Here is a 14,137-nt window from a genome sequence, read left to right on the forward strand (position 1 = left end):
TGGAACTAGGTGGATAATTCTTTCGGCGTAGGCGTGAAGGACTGAATGGCCTCTTTCCGATCTGTAAAATTCAATGATTCTATAATTTGGGAAAATTAAATATTGGATTTATGATCTCTTTAAAGAAAAGCAAGAAAATACACATAACGATTTTCTTTATTAAGCAACAGAAGAAACATCTAATTGCTAACAACAGGGAAAGAATTGATAAATCAGTCTACAGGAGGCATCTTGAATTGGCACAGGAAAGGAAAATTGTAACGGTGATATGGTGTGGTGACATGATAACACCAAAACAACTTGGCTCAGTGGTAGCACCTTGCCTATATGTCGGAAGGTTGTGGTTCAAGCCCCCTAACAAAGACTAGAGCACATAATCTAATTTGACACTTCAACATCAGGAGAGAAGTTAGGAAATACTTCTTCACACAAAGGGTGGTAGAAGTGTGGAACTCTATTCCACAAAAAGCAGTAGATGCTAGTTCAATTAATAATTTTAAATCTGAGATCGCTAGATTTTTGCTAGCCAAGGGTATTAAGGGATATGGAGCCAAGTCAGGTAAATGGAGTTACGATACAGATCAGTATGATCTCATTGAATGGCAGAACAGGCTCAAGGGGTTGAATGGCCTACTCCTGTTCCTATGTAATACTGAGGGAGTGCTGCACTGTCAGCGGTGCCGTCTTTCGAAATAAGGTCCCATCTGCCTTCTCAGGTAGGCTTAAAGATCACATGGTACTATTAGAAGAAAAGTAAGGAGTTCTGGTATACAGACGAATATTTATCCCTCCACCAACTTCACTAAAGCAGATTATCTGGTCATTTATCTAATTTCTGTTTGTGGGACCTTGCTGTGCGCATACTGGTTGCTGCGTTTCCCTTCATTACAACAGCGACTACATTTCAAAACTACTTAATTGAATGTAAAGTGCTTTGGGATATCCTGAGGTCATGAAAGGTGCTTTATAAATTTAAGTTCTTTCTTTCTTAAAGCAATCGTATCCTCTGATTTTCTATGTTGTCAACCCGGGTTTTTTGTTGTAGTATGTTGAGAATGGTGAATTACGGAAGATATAAAAACTTTAATATGGAATCCATATTAAAAAAACAAAACTTGGAGAAATGAATAACTAAAGCACTTGGTTTCTTGTATTGACTCCCATGTGACTAAATGTTTACATTATAATAACTATGAAAGATTTGATCCTGAATAGAAGAAATTTATGCCTGGAGCAGAAGATATGACTGGGAATGACAAAAGTGAACACTGTATATTACTAAAAGTAGTAACTGGTTCAAACCCATAATTTCCCACATTTTTTGAGTTCTTAATCTGTGCCTTAGGTGGTACTATGTAAAGGCCAAGTGTTCCCTAAAGAGGACTAGTCATCCCTGGCTTTCACACACCTCTACAGCTGAAGAATGGTACTAGCAGAAGTCTGATAGCAAACACTGAGCTCATCATTTTGATCAGGGCAGTTGTGTGAAACAAGAGATGCAAGAAAGAGAAAACATATTAAGAAAAAAATTATCAATATCTTCATAATAAAATGTCTTATGTCTATTGTGTACATTACATAGAACTTACAGCTCAGAAACAGGCCATTCGGCCCAACTGGTCTATGCTGGTGTTTATGCTCCTCACAAGTCTCCTCCCACCCCTCTTCATCTGACCCTATCAGCATAACCTTCCATTTGTTTCTCCCTCATATGTTTATCTAGCTTCCTCTTAAATGCATCTATGCTATTCACCTCAATTATTCCTTATGGTAGCAAGTCGTGGGTATGGTTCTTAATGAATACTTTGCATCAATCTTCACAAAAGAGGGGGATGATGCAGACACTGTAGTTAAGGAGGAGGAGTGTGAAATATTGGATGGGGTAAACATAGTGAGAGAGGAAATATTAAGGGCATTAGCATCCTTGAAAGTAGATAAATTGCCAGGCCTGGATGAAATGTATCCCAGGCTGTTAAAAGAAGCAAGGGAGGAAATAGCGGAGGCTCTGACCATCATTTTCCAATCCTCTCTGGTTACAGGTGTGGAGCCGCAGGACTGGAGGACTGCTAACGTTGTACCGTTGTTTAAAAAGGGAGAAAGGGGTAGGCCCAGTAATTACAGGCCAGTCACCTTAACATCAGTGGTGCGCAAATTACTGGAAAAAATTCTGAGGGACAGTATTAATCGTCATTTAGAAATGCACGGATTAATCAAGGACAGTCAGCATGGATTTGTTAAGGGAAGCTCACATCTGACTAACTTGATTGAACTTTTTGAGCAGGTAACCATAGAACCATAGAAAAGATACAGCACAGAAAGGGGCCATTTGGCCCATTGTGTCCGCGTCGGCTCGAAGAACAACCAGGCGTCCATTCTAATCCCACCTTCCAGCACCCAGTCTGTTGCCCTGCAGCTTACAGCACTTTAGGTGCGGGTCCAGGTACTTTTTAAAAGAGTTGAGGGTCCCTGCCTCTACCACCAATTCGGGCAGCAAGTTCCATACACCCACCACCCTCTGGGTAAAAAAGTTTTTCCTCATATCCCCTCTAATCCTTCCGCCAGTCAGCTTAAATCTATGTCCTCTAGTTCTTGAACTCTCCGCTAGGGGAAACAGCTACTTCCTGCCTACTCTATCTGGGCCCCTCATAATTTTGTACACCTCAATCAAGTCTCCCCTCAGCCTCCTCTGCTCCAAGGAAAACAACCCCAGCCTATCCAATCTCTCCTCGTAGCTGCAATTTTCAAGCCCTGGCAACATTCTTGTAAATCTTCTCTGCACTCTCCCCAGAGCAATTACGTCCTTCATGTAATGTGGTGACCAGCACTGCGCACAATACTCCAGCTATGGCCTTACCGGCGTTTTATATAGTTCCATCATTACATCCCTGCTTTTGTATTCTATACCTCGGCTAATAACGGACAGCATTCCGTATGCCTTCTTCACAACCTTATCTACCTGTACTGCCACCTTCAGGGACCTGTGCACATGCACTCCAAGGTCTCTCACTTCTTCTAACCCTCTCAATATATTCCCCTTTACTGCGTATTCCCTTTTACTGTTTGCCCTCCCTAAGTGCATTACCTCACACTTCTCCGGGTTGAACTTCATTTGCCACTTTTCCGCCCACTCCACCAACCCATTGATATCTTCTTGCAGTCTATAGCTATCCTCTTCACTATCAACTACACGGCCAATTTTTGTGTCGTCTGCAAATTTGCCAATCATGCCCCCTACATTCAAGTCCAAATCATAAATATATTACACAAACAGCAAGGGACCCAACACTGAGCACTGGAAACGGATTTCCATTCGCAAAGGCATCCATTGATTTTTACCCTTTGTTTCCTGAACTGAGCCAATTTTGGATCCAATTCGCCACATTTCCCTGTATCCCATGGGCTTTTAACTTTCTGCCATGTGGGACCTTGTCAAATGCCTTACTAAAATCCATGTAGATAACATCCACTGCACTACCCTCATCAATCCTCCTTGTCACTTCCATAAAGAATTTAATCAGATTTGTAAGGCATGACCTTCCCTGAACAAATCCATGATGACTATCCCTGATTAAATGATGCCGTTCCAAGTGACAGTTTATCCTAACTCTCAGTATTGATTCTAATAGTTTGCCCACCACTGAGGTAAGACTGACCAGCCTATAATTGTTCGGCCTTTCCCTCGTACCCTTTTTAAACAATGGTACTACGTTTGCAGTCTTCCAGTCCTCCGGTACCTCCCTTGTATCTAGTGAGGATTGGAAAATGATCCTCAGAGCATCCGCTATTTTCTCCCTGGCTTCCTTCAATAGCCTCGGAAACAATCCATTCGGCCCTGGTGACTTATCAACTTTCAAGGATTCCAGTCCCTCTAGTACTTCCTCTCTCGTTATGTTTACCTTATCCAATATTTTACACCTCTCCTCTTTAACTAACTAAGTCCGGATCATCCCTTTCCTTTGTGAATACGGAGATAAAATATTCATTTAAAACCCTACCCACATTCTCTGCTTCTACACACAAGTTACTCTTATCATCCCTGACAGGTCCCACCTTTTCCTCAGCTATCCTATTGTTCTTAATGCACTGATAAAACATCTTTGGGTTTTCTTTAATCTTACGAACTAATATTTTTTCATGCCCTCTCTTTGCTTTCCTTATTTCCTTTTTTACATCATCCCTGTACTTTCTATACTCCTCTAGGCTTTCTGCAGTATTTAGTTTTCTGTGACAGTCATAAGCTTTCTTTTTCTGCTTTATCTTGCCCCGTATACTTCTAGACAACCGGGGGTTCTAAATTTGGCAGTGCCACCCTTTTTCTTTGAGGGGATGTGTCTGCATTGTAACCGTAGAATTTCACTTTTTAGTGCCTCCCACTGGCTTGCCACTGATTTCTCCTCAAGTAGTTGTGTCCAGTCCACTTCTGCCAAATCACCTCTTAGTTCTGTAAAATTTGCCTTCCCCCAATTTAAAACGTTTACTCCTGATTTAACTCTGACCTTTTCCATAAGAATGCTAAAAACTAACTGAATTGTAGTCACTATCCCCAATATGGTCACCCACTGTCACTTCACCCACTTGCCTATCTTCATTTCCCAGGACTAAATCTAGAATTGCATCCCCTCTTGTTGGGCTTGTCACGTACTGGCTAAAAAAGTTTTCCTGGACACTGATCAAGAATTTTGCACCCTCTGTGCCCCTCACACTGTTTGAATCCCAGTTGATGTTAGGGTAGTTGAAGTCCCCAACTGTTATTGCCCTCTTATTTTTGAACTCAGAAATTTGCCTACATATTTGTTTTTCTATCTCCTAGTAGTGTGACTGCCCCTTTTTTATTTCTTAGCTCAACCCATATGGCCTCGATTCATGATCCATTTAGCAGATCATCCCTTCTCACAACTGTAATTGATTCTTTAACCAATAATGCTACCCCCCTCCTTTTTTATCACCCACTTTATCCTGCCTGAAAACTCTATATCCAGGGATATTGAGCTGCCAATTATCCCCCTCTTTAAGCCAGGTTTCCGTTCTAGCAATGATTTCATGCTGCCATGTGTCTATCTGTGCTTTTAGCTCATCTGCTTTTTTTGTAATACTCCTTGCATTGACGTACATACCCTTTAACCCCGTCAAATTTCTGTGCTAAACACTATTTAACCTTTCCTTCTTTTGCCTTTCTGAGTCGCCAACTACGTCACTAACTGCTTTTCTACTTCCCATTTCCTGGTCTGAATTTGTCCTATCTGTACCTGCCCTATGGTTCCCATCCTCCTGCCATACCAGTTTAAACCCTCCCCAACAGAACTAGTAAATACACCCGAGAGGATATTGGTCCCAGTTCTGCTTGGGTGCAACCCATCCAGCTTGTACAGGTCCCGCCTTTCCCAGAATCGGTCCCAATGCCTCAGGAATTTAAACCCCTCTCTCCTACACCATCTCTCAAGCTACGGATTCATCTGGTCTATTCTCCTATTTATGCTCTTGCTAGCACGTGGCACTGGGAGTAATCCTGAGCTTACCTTAGAGGTCTTGATTTTTAATTTATTTCCTAACTCCCTATATTCTGCTTGCAGGACCTCATCCCTTTTTTTTTACCAATGTCGTTGGTACCGATATGGACCACGACCTCTGGCAGTTCACCCTCCCCCTTCAGAATGTCCTGCAGCCGCTCCGTGACATCCTTGACCCTAGCACCAGGGAGGCAACATACCATCCTGGAGTCACGTCTGTGACCGCAGAAATGCCTATCTGTTCCCCTTACGATGGAATCCCCTATCATTGTTGCTCTCCCATTCTTTTTCTTCCCCTCCTGTGCAGCTAAGTCACTCGTGGTGCCACGATCTTGGCTCTTGCTGCATTCCCCTGATAAGTTATCTCCCCCAACAATATCCAAAGCGGAATATCTGTTTGAGAGGGAGATGGCCCTGGGGGACTCCTGCTCTACCTGCCTAGTCCTTTTACTCTGCCTGGCGGTCACCCATTTCCTTTCTGCCTGCGTAATCTTTACCTGCGGTGTGACCACCTCACTGAACGTGCTATCCACGATAATCTCAGCATCGCGGATGCTCCACAGTGAATCCACCTGCAGCTCCAGCTCCGAAATGCGTTTAGCCAGTAGCTGCAGTTGGACACACTTCCTGCACACATGGTCGGCAGGGACACCTGTAGTGTCCATGACTTCCCACATAGATGAGCATATCACGGGTGCGAGCTCTGCTGCCATGACTTGCCTTAGATTAAGCTTGTTAGTTACTCCCTTTAAGGAGTTTACTCCTTTAAATTACTCTTAATTTAGAGAATGTTAACTACACTAGGGATTTTGATTCACTAAAAAACCCTACTTGCTATAAGACCTGCAGACCTTACAAGGTTGGTCGATGAGGGTAATGCATTTGGTGTAGTCTACAGGGATTTTAGCAAGGCTTTTGACAAGGTCCCACATGGCAGACTGGTCAGAAAAGTAAAAGCCCATGGGATCAACGGGAAAGTGGCAAGTTGGATCCAGAATTGGCTCAGTGGCAGGAAGCAAAGGGTAATGGTTGATGAGTGTTTTTGTGACTGGAAGGCTGTTTTCAGTGCTCAGTACTAGGTCCATCACGTTTTATAGTTTAGGTCAATGATTTAGACTTAAATGTGATTAAGAAGTTTGCAGATGTAATAAAAGTTGGCCATGTGGATGATAGTGAGGAAGAAAGCTGTAGACTGCAGGAAGATATCAATGGACTGATCAGGTGGGCAGAAAAGTGGCAAATGGAATTCAATCCGGAGAAGTGTTAGGTAATACATTTGAGGAGAGCAAACACAGCAAGGGAATTCACAATAAATGGCAAGATACTGAGAAGTGTAGAGGAACAGAGGGACCTTGGAATGCATGTCCACAGATCCCTAAAGGTAGCAGGACAGGTAGATAATGTGGTTAAGGTGGCATACGGGATACTTTCCTTTATTAGCCGAGGCATAGAATATAAGATCGGGAAGGTTATGCTAGAACTGTATAAAACACTAGTTAGGCAAGAGCTAGAGTTCTGCGTTCAGTTCTGGTCACCACATTACAGGAAAGATGTGATTGAATTAGAGAGGTTACAGAGGAGATTTACGAGTATGTTGTCAGGACTGGAGAATTTTAGCTATGAGGAAAGATTGGATAGGCTGGGGTTGTTTTCTTTGGAACAATAGAGGCTGAGGGGAGATTAAATTGAGGTGTATAACATTATGAGGGGCCCAGATAGAGTTGATAGGAAGAACCTATTTCCCTTAGCAGAGAGGTCAATAACCAGGGGGCATAGATTTAAAGTAATTGGTAGAAGGATTAGAGGGGAATTGAGGAGAAATTTTTTCATCCAATGGGTGCTGGGGGTCTGGAACTCACTGCCTGAAAGGGAGGTAGAGACAGAAACCCTCATTGCATTTAAAAAGTACTTGGATATGCACCTGAAGTGCTGCAACCTACAACTGGAAAGTGGGATTAGGCTGGCTCTTTTTCGGCAGGCGCAGACAAGATGGGCCGAATGACCTCCTTCTGTGCCGTAAATTTCTATGATTCTAAGTTCCACATTCTAACCACTCGCTGGATAAAGAGGTTTCTCCTGAATTTCCTATTGGATTTATTGGTGGCTATCTTAAATTTATGGCCCCTAGTTTTCGACTCTCACATAAGTGGAAACATTTTCTCTATGTCTACCCTATCAAACCCTTTCATAATCTTAAAGACCTCTAACAGGTCACCCCTCAGTCTTCTCTTTTCTAGAGAAAAGAGCCCTAGCCTGTTCAATCTTTCCTGATAGGTATAATCTCTCAGTTCTGGTATCATCTGTGTAAATCTTTTTTGCACCTTCTCCAGTGCCTCTATATCCTTTTTATAATACGGAGATCAGAATTGTGCACAGTACGCTAAGTGTGGTCTAACCAAGGTTCTATATAATTCTGTTAATCTATGTTGTAATCATTGTGTCTGTCAATTTTCTAATTACTCATTAATTATGTCGATGTTTTTCCCCTTGCTAATTGGTAATTTTCTACTATTGTTATTCACCAATCATACTGTATGAAATCTTTCTTCCAATTTCAATTATCTCCCCATTCCATTCTCTCAAAGTCAAATTCTACATAATCATTTTCCAGCACAAAAGGATTCTGAGGTTCAACTACTATGATAGTTTTCATACATCCCTAAAAACAAAATTGATCATTGAACAAACAAGTAAAAGAATCACAAAATATTCATAAGCTGGCCCATAATCTTGGTCCCAAGATTCCTCCTCCAGCACTTCTTCCAACATTACATGTAACCTGCTGATATTGAACTGTTCCCCCACCCCCTATAATTCAAAATACCCACCCAGCAACATACTGTCCAATTTTGGAGGCCCAATATAATGTCTCTGATGTAAACCAACAAAATACGCATAGCCAGGAATTTGACCTGATGTAAAAGGCTACAATCCCCTGGAGACACCATGTAGCCAAGGTCCTAAAGCAGGGGACGAGTGGAAAAAGAACATAAAGAACCCTACTATGGAACAGTGTGAAGCCACTCTGACTCTATTAGCAGCAGTAGTGATTGCTGTTGTGGCTAAGCAGTCCCATGTTCTAAAACAGAGTAGCCTCTGACTAAACATTAGCAATGCCATGGGAGACTCAATATTGTATATCCATCTCTATTTATTATGTATTAAAAATGGAGTGGTATCACATTCCAACGGTATTGCATCTGTAAGTCAAGCTGTGAACAAAATGTTACATGGCATAACATTATGTGACAGGAAAACCTAAAGTAGAAATTACTAATTCACCTTTGAAACAATGCAACAGTAAACATTTTTTTAAATGGCTATTTAAAATAGTAGAGAAACAAAAAAAGCACCAAAAATTCTAGCCTCCCAAACAAATTTTAAAAAAATCAGGGCAATCTTGTTCTCCCAAAGTGGGAGGACATGATCAAACAGAGCCTGCACAAAGATGGCCATAGGAACGTGGCAAAAATAAAGACATGCATGCAAACAAAGTTGTCTGGAAAATCATGAAATTCTTGGAAAGGTTGATGTGCCTCACTAAATCCAGTTAGAAAACCAAAACCGAAGCACCCAATCTGTAACCTGAAAGACAGTGCATTTCCCAGATTAGCGAAAAGTGGCAGTCGAAAACATGGAAGTAAGCAGCGAAACATAAAATCACAAGCCTAAAACGAAACATGCAAGCGGAAACAAAATAGTCACTGAGAAAGATCTGGCGCTGGACAATCCCAAAACAAAAAAAAAACTATGCAAGCCCTCTCCCCTGCGTGGGGCAGAAAAAAATCACCACCAGACCCCACCCTTCGAGTGAAGCTCTGTGACAATCAACTCCCCGTTAAAGCAAACTTCCCCACCTCTCCCCTCTCCTTCCTCTCCACACCCTCCCTCCCTCTCTATATTTTCCTTCCTTCCCTTCCCCACCCTCCCTCCTCTCCCCTGCTTTTCACCTCCCTTTTCCTGTCCCGCTAGTTCCACTCCCCATCCCCCTTCTTATCCCTCTTCCTTCTCCCTCCCCAATTTCCTCCTCACTCCTTCCCTTTCTCACTCCCTCTTCCTCTCTATCTCTTTTTCTATCTCTCCCTTCCTCTCTTCCCCTTGCCTCCTCTCCCTTCACCCTTCTCTCCCCGTCTTCCTCTCCCTCTTCCCCTCCCCTTCACCCTTTTCCCTACATTCCTCCCCATCTCTCTCCTTGTCCCCTCTTTCTTCTATCCAGCCCACTATCCCTTCCCTCTGCTCTCCCCCTCTCCCTCCTCCCTTCCTTTTCAATCCCTTACCCCCTCACCTCCTTCTCTCCTTTCCCCTCCTTCTCAACACATCCCTCTTTCCTTCACTCCCCTCTACCTCTCTCCCCTTCTCCTCCTCCTCCCCTCTCCCCTAAATCTCTTTCCTCCATTTCCCCTCATCCCATATCTCACTCTCCTCTCCCTCCCACTTCTTTCCTCCCCCTCCCCTTTCTCCTCTCTCCCTTTTCATCTCTCCTCTCCCATTCCCACACCTCCCTCATTTCTCTCCCCTTCCCTTTCTTCCCCTTTCTCCCTATCCCTCTCTCGTTCACACCTTTCCCCCTCCACTCCTTCCCCTACCCTTCCTCTTTCTTCTTCCGCCTCCTCTCCCCTTCAACTAATTTTCCCCCTCTCCTCCTCTTCCCCCATCCCAGTGCTCTCCCACCTCTTCTCCCAATTCCTCCTCTACCCTCTCTATCTTATCCCCCTCTACTCCCCTTCCCTTCTCTCATTTTTCTTTCCTTGCCTACTCCTCCCCTTATTTCTGCTCTCCCCTCCCCTCGTCCTCTCCCCCTCCCCTCTGTTTCCTCTCCCCTTCTTGCTCCGCTCTTACCCTCTCCTATCCCCATCCCCTCCTCTAGCCTTCCTCTCCCATTACACCTCATCCCATATCCAATTCCCTTCACCCTTTCTGCCTCATCCCTCTACCTCTCTTTCCTTCCCTTCCCATCTGCCTCCTGTCTCACCCAAATTGCTGCTTCCCAGCTTACATCACCTACATCGCTGCCCAAGATCCTTCCAGTCCCCACTCCTCCACCAGTGCCCAGCTTTTTTTCTCTTCTTACCCAGCCTGCGGCCTCAATCTGCATCCATGCCTCCAACCCTCTCTACACAGTTAACGACCCAGCCTCATCTCTCATCCTGACCTACCTTCCCTCTTCACTGGTTCCCAGGCCATGCTACAGATCAGCAATTTCTGTTTAAGATGCTTATAGTCCTATTGTTTATTTATTGTGTTATAAGCACTTTAAAAACAAATTACTGTTTCCCAACCGTATCTTCTGCTTACGCTATTCTTCCTCCCTCCATCTCCACTTCCTCTTAGTCTGACTTACTACTCAATATACTCCCTCACCCGCCTTTGTACTCATAATATTCACTTCACTCTTGCATTTGCCACCATTGCTGTCCCTGAATCTAACCCTATATCACCTACTACCAATTTCCAGCAAAAAGCCCATCCCCAATCTCTACCACCTCACGTTTACCACCAACAGAAACAAAATTAGAAAGAGAAAAACATAAAACAAACAAAAAGACACAAACAAAGCAAAACACACAGAGAGAAAAGCAGCAATAAGATAAGAAACATAGATAAAAACCGATTTACTCACTTTTCACGTTTCTTTTTTTCTTCCTCTTTTTGAAGTCTAAGGATTATCTTGGCATCAACCTCATCTTTATGTAAATTATACAATCTGCTTAGGAGGAATTTTCCTGGTGGTATTAAGATACATATGAAACATCAGAATTCTATTTTAAGATAGTTTACCAATCATCAAAGCAACCTTTCATGGTATATTCTGGCACCGTCAGGGAAACAAAATCTGAAAGATTGGCAAAATCTTCCTCGAGTTCCTCAGATAATCAGTAAAAAAAACAAGATGTCAAAATTATGCAAATTTAAAGTTTCAAAATCACTTTATATACTTGAACACTGTATACATGCAAGAGTATTTGTGTATGTTTAAAATTGCTAAGTAAAGATTGTTCATAAGCTGTGTTTAAAAAAATATATGTACATAAATACCTTTGGAAAATTGAAGTGTTTGGGTGAAAGAAACTCAGTGTTTTTATAGGCTGATTTGCAGTACAATAGACAACAACAACAACTTGCAATTATATAGCGCCTTCCAGACCTAATACGTTTGTAGCCCATTTTATGAAAATTTATTTCATATTTTTCTCATCTCAATCATTTAATATCACTGCTCTAAACTTAAGTATGGAAGGAAAAAATATTACTTGGTTCATTTCCAATAGGATGTATATAACATGCACCATCATGGACTCTTGCAAGTTAATTTCCTGAAGGAGGTGAATAAGTACAAGCAATAATTTTAACACTCAAGGTCTGAGACCTACAGATTAAACACTTGTTATAGGACCCATATTAAAAATCAAAGTTTTACAAAGAGTTTTGATTAGCCCTAACTTCCTTTTGTTTTATTTTGTTTTTTTTTGTCTTTTGAATTTTTTCTTTAAAGAATGAATGCTGATGACATCTTTGGAGGTACCAGCTTTAATGACTTATTGAGGCTGCCAGTGGCAGAAAGTTAAATTAATTTTGATAGAGAAAGCCATTTAGCCATTGTCAGAAAGTTAAATTAATTTTGATAGAGAAAGCCATTTTGTCAAGGCAGCTTTAGCATTGACTGAAAGTTGATTTTGTTTTTGCAGATTGTTACATTTGATAACATTTCAAAGCCAGTGTCTTTTTTAACATTGTTTATTCTAATTCTTGTCATCTTACCATTAAATCAGGCTGCTCTATTGATTTACCCCATATATTCCCTCAAGACACAAATTACTTCATTAAAAGCAGAAGGCACATGGAGGACATCAGGCCACATACATTTTTTTTCTATTCTATAAATAGTTCGTTTTTCATTCAGACCAATCATGGGCATTATCCAAATCTGTCAAACTCCAACAATTTCAAAAGGTTGTTCAAGATAAAAGAACTTCTGATAATCTTCCCCATGGACTCCCTTAGCGACTTTCCTATTTTTCCTTTGACCTTTTCTAATACTTCTTCTAAGTGCCACATGAGTGCCTGGGGTCTGAGATATGGACAACTGCTCAACATGAGATTCTTGGGACGAAAGTGGCCATCCTCTCAGGATGCTGAGTCCTGGGATAGATCCATGAATACTACTTCTCTGGGCTTGGGATCTCAGCAGCCTTGGCCTGCTGACTTTTTACCACCTTTGAAGACATCTGTGGAGATTGGGCAAAGAAATCTCTGGTACTGTTGTCCTGAGTGAAGGAAAAATCCTTGGAGCCATCTTACTGCTCTTCCATTAGTCATGAGATTAGAATATTTGTGGCTAACCACCATATCCACGATCCTGCCAGTGCCACCATTGATTTTCCTTCACCTGCTCCAGCAAGGAAGGTGGCTGGCACTGCATGTAAACGATGGTGGAGAAGCTGGGCCCAGAAATCCACAGGAATTCACTACCTTCTGGTGCGTTTACCACTGACCCAAGGGGCCAACAGGATGGAAGTGCAGTAGACCTTGGGGCAATAACAGAAAGCCTGCTGAGTCCCCTGTTTAGAGGGAGAGTGCCCAATAATAGACACCTCTCCCTCTCCTCAAGCAACAAAACCATACCATTTTTTAGGCCTGAAATCATTTAGTTCTGTAGTCTTTGGGGCTCTTCTGCACCCTTTAAACTGGGCGATGCAGCAGGTGTACTGTTGCCACACTGCTGTATTTTCCTCCCCTAGCAGTGGTGGATTACTTCTTGCTGGGGGAGGGGGGGGTGTCGCACTGGGAGCCCATCCTGCACTGACAAACATGTCCGACCCAGGAAAATGGGTTGGGATCAGAGAAAGGTCAGCACGGTTGGTGGAAGTCCTGCCCTAACCCTCCTGGAGGTAAATCCAGGATTCTTTTTGTCTGTGAATAATACCACAGAAGACTAACTGTATTACAATACATTGTATGTTACAAGATAGAGGGGGTTAAATTAGTTAACCCCCAAAACCGGGAGCGAGTGCAGGAGGAGACATTCGTCCGGTCTGAGGACTTACCTGACAGCAGCGCTAAAAACTAAGCCTGACAAAACGATTCAAGGAAATGCACACTTTCCACCAGCAGGGGGAGCCCCAATTTCTTAAAGGGAGGATGTCTCCTAAAATCTCTAAAATGTAGCCAGTACCTGTTATTTGCTAAAAGTAACAGTCTGCTGTCTGCACCGAGTCTGAACAGAGGTCAGACATCGCACACGTAAAACACAGATATAGGTCCCGTCCCTATGTTTACAAACTGATGAGTTATGTTAAAACACTGAATAAAGGTTGCGCACTACTAAATCCCACATCACCCAATCTACAAGCCAGACCTCACCAATCTGCCAATCTGAGTTTGCACCAGGCCTGCGAGAGTGTGTACCATGCTTCTCTGCTGATGCACTAGAGGCCGTGGTGCAAGAGGTGGACACAAGGAGGGTCATCCTATATCCGCAGGGGTGGGGGGGAGGCGCTAGAGGCCCCCCAGAAATATGCCCAAAAGGCAGTGAGAGGCAGTGGAAGGACAAAGTCAATGCCAGGTGCATAGCACCACGAACATGCATGCAGTGTAGGAAGAAGTTCAATGCTTTTGACACGAGTGGTCAA

The 14,137-nt window shown here is 42.8% G+C and overlaps 1 protein-coding gene across 1 annotated transcript in view; it reads right to left on the reverse strand.

Moving 5' to 3' along the window:
• Nucleotides 1-14,137, reverse strand: part of ak9 (adenylate kinase 9) — a 404,375-nt gene that overhangs the window by 256,924 nt on the left and 133,314 nt on the right. The window contains exon 14 of the mRNA XM_067985304.1: nucleotides 11,128-11,230. Within this exon, the coding sequence (XP_067841405.1) occupies nucleotides 11,128-11,230 (103 nt within the window). The remainder of the gene's footprint in view (nucleotides 1-11,127; nucleotides 11,231-14,137) is intronic.

The sequence above is a fragment of the Heptranchias perlo genome, chromosome 5 (genome assembly GCF_035084215.1).
Source record: "Heptranchias perlo isolate sHepPer1 chromosome 5, sHepPer1.hap1, whole genome shotgun sequence".
Classification (NCBI taxonomy): domain Eukaryota; kingdom Metazoa; phylum Chordata; class Chondrichthyes; order Hexanchiformes; family Hexanchidae; genus Heptranchias; species Heptranchias perlo.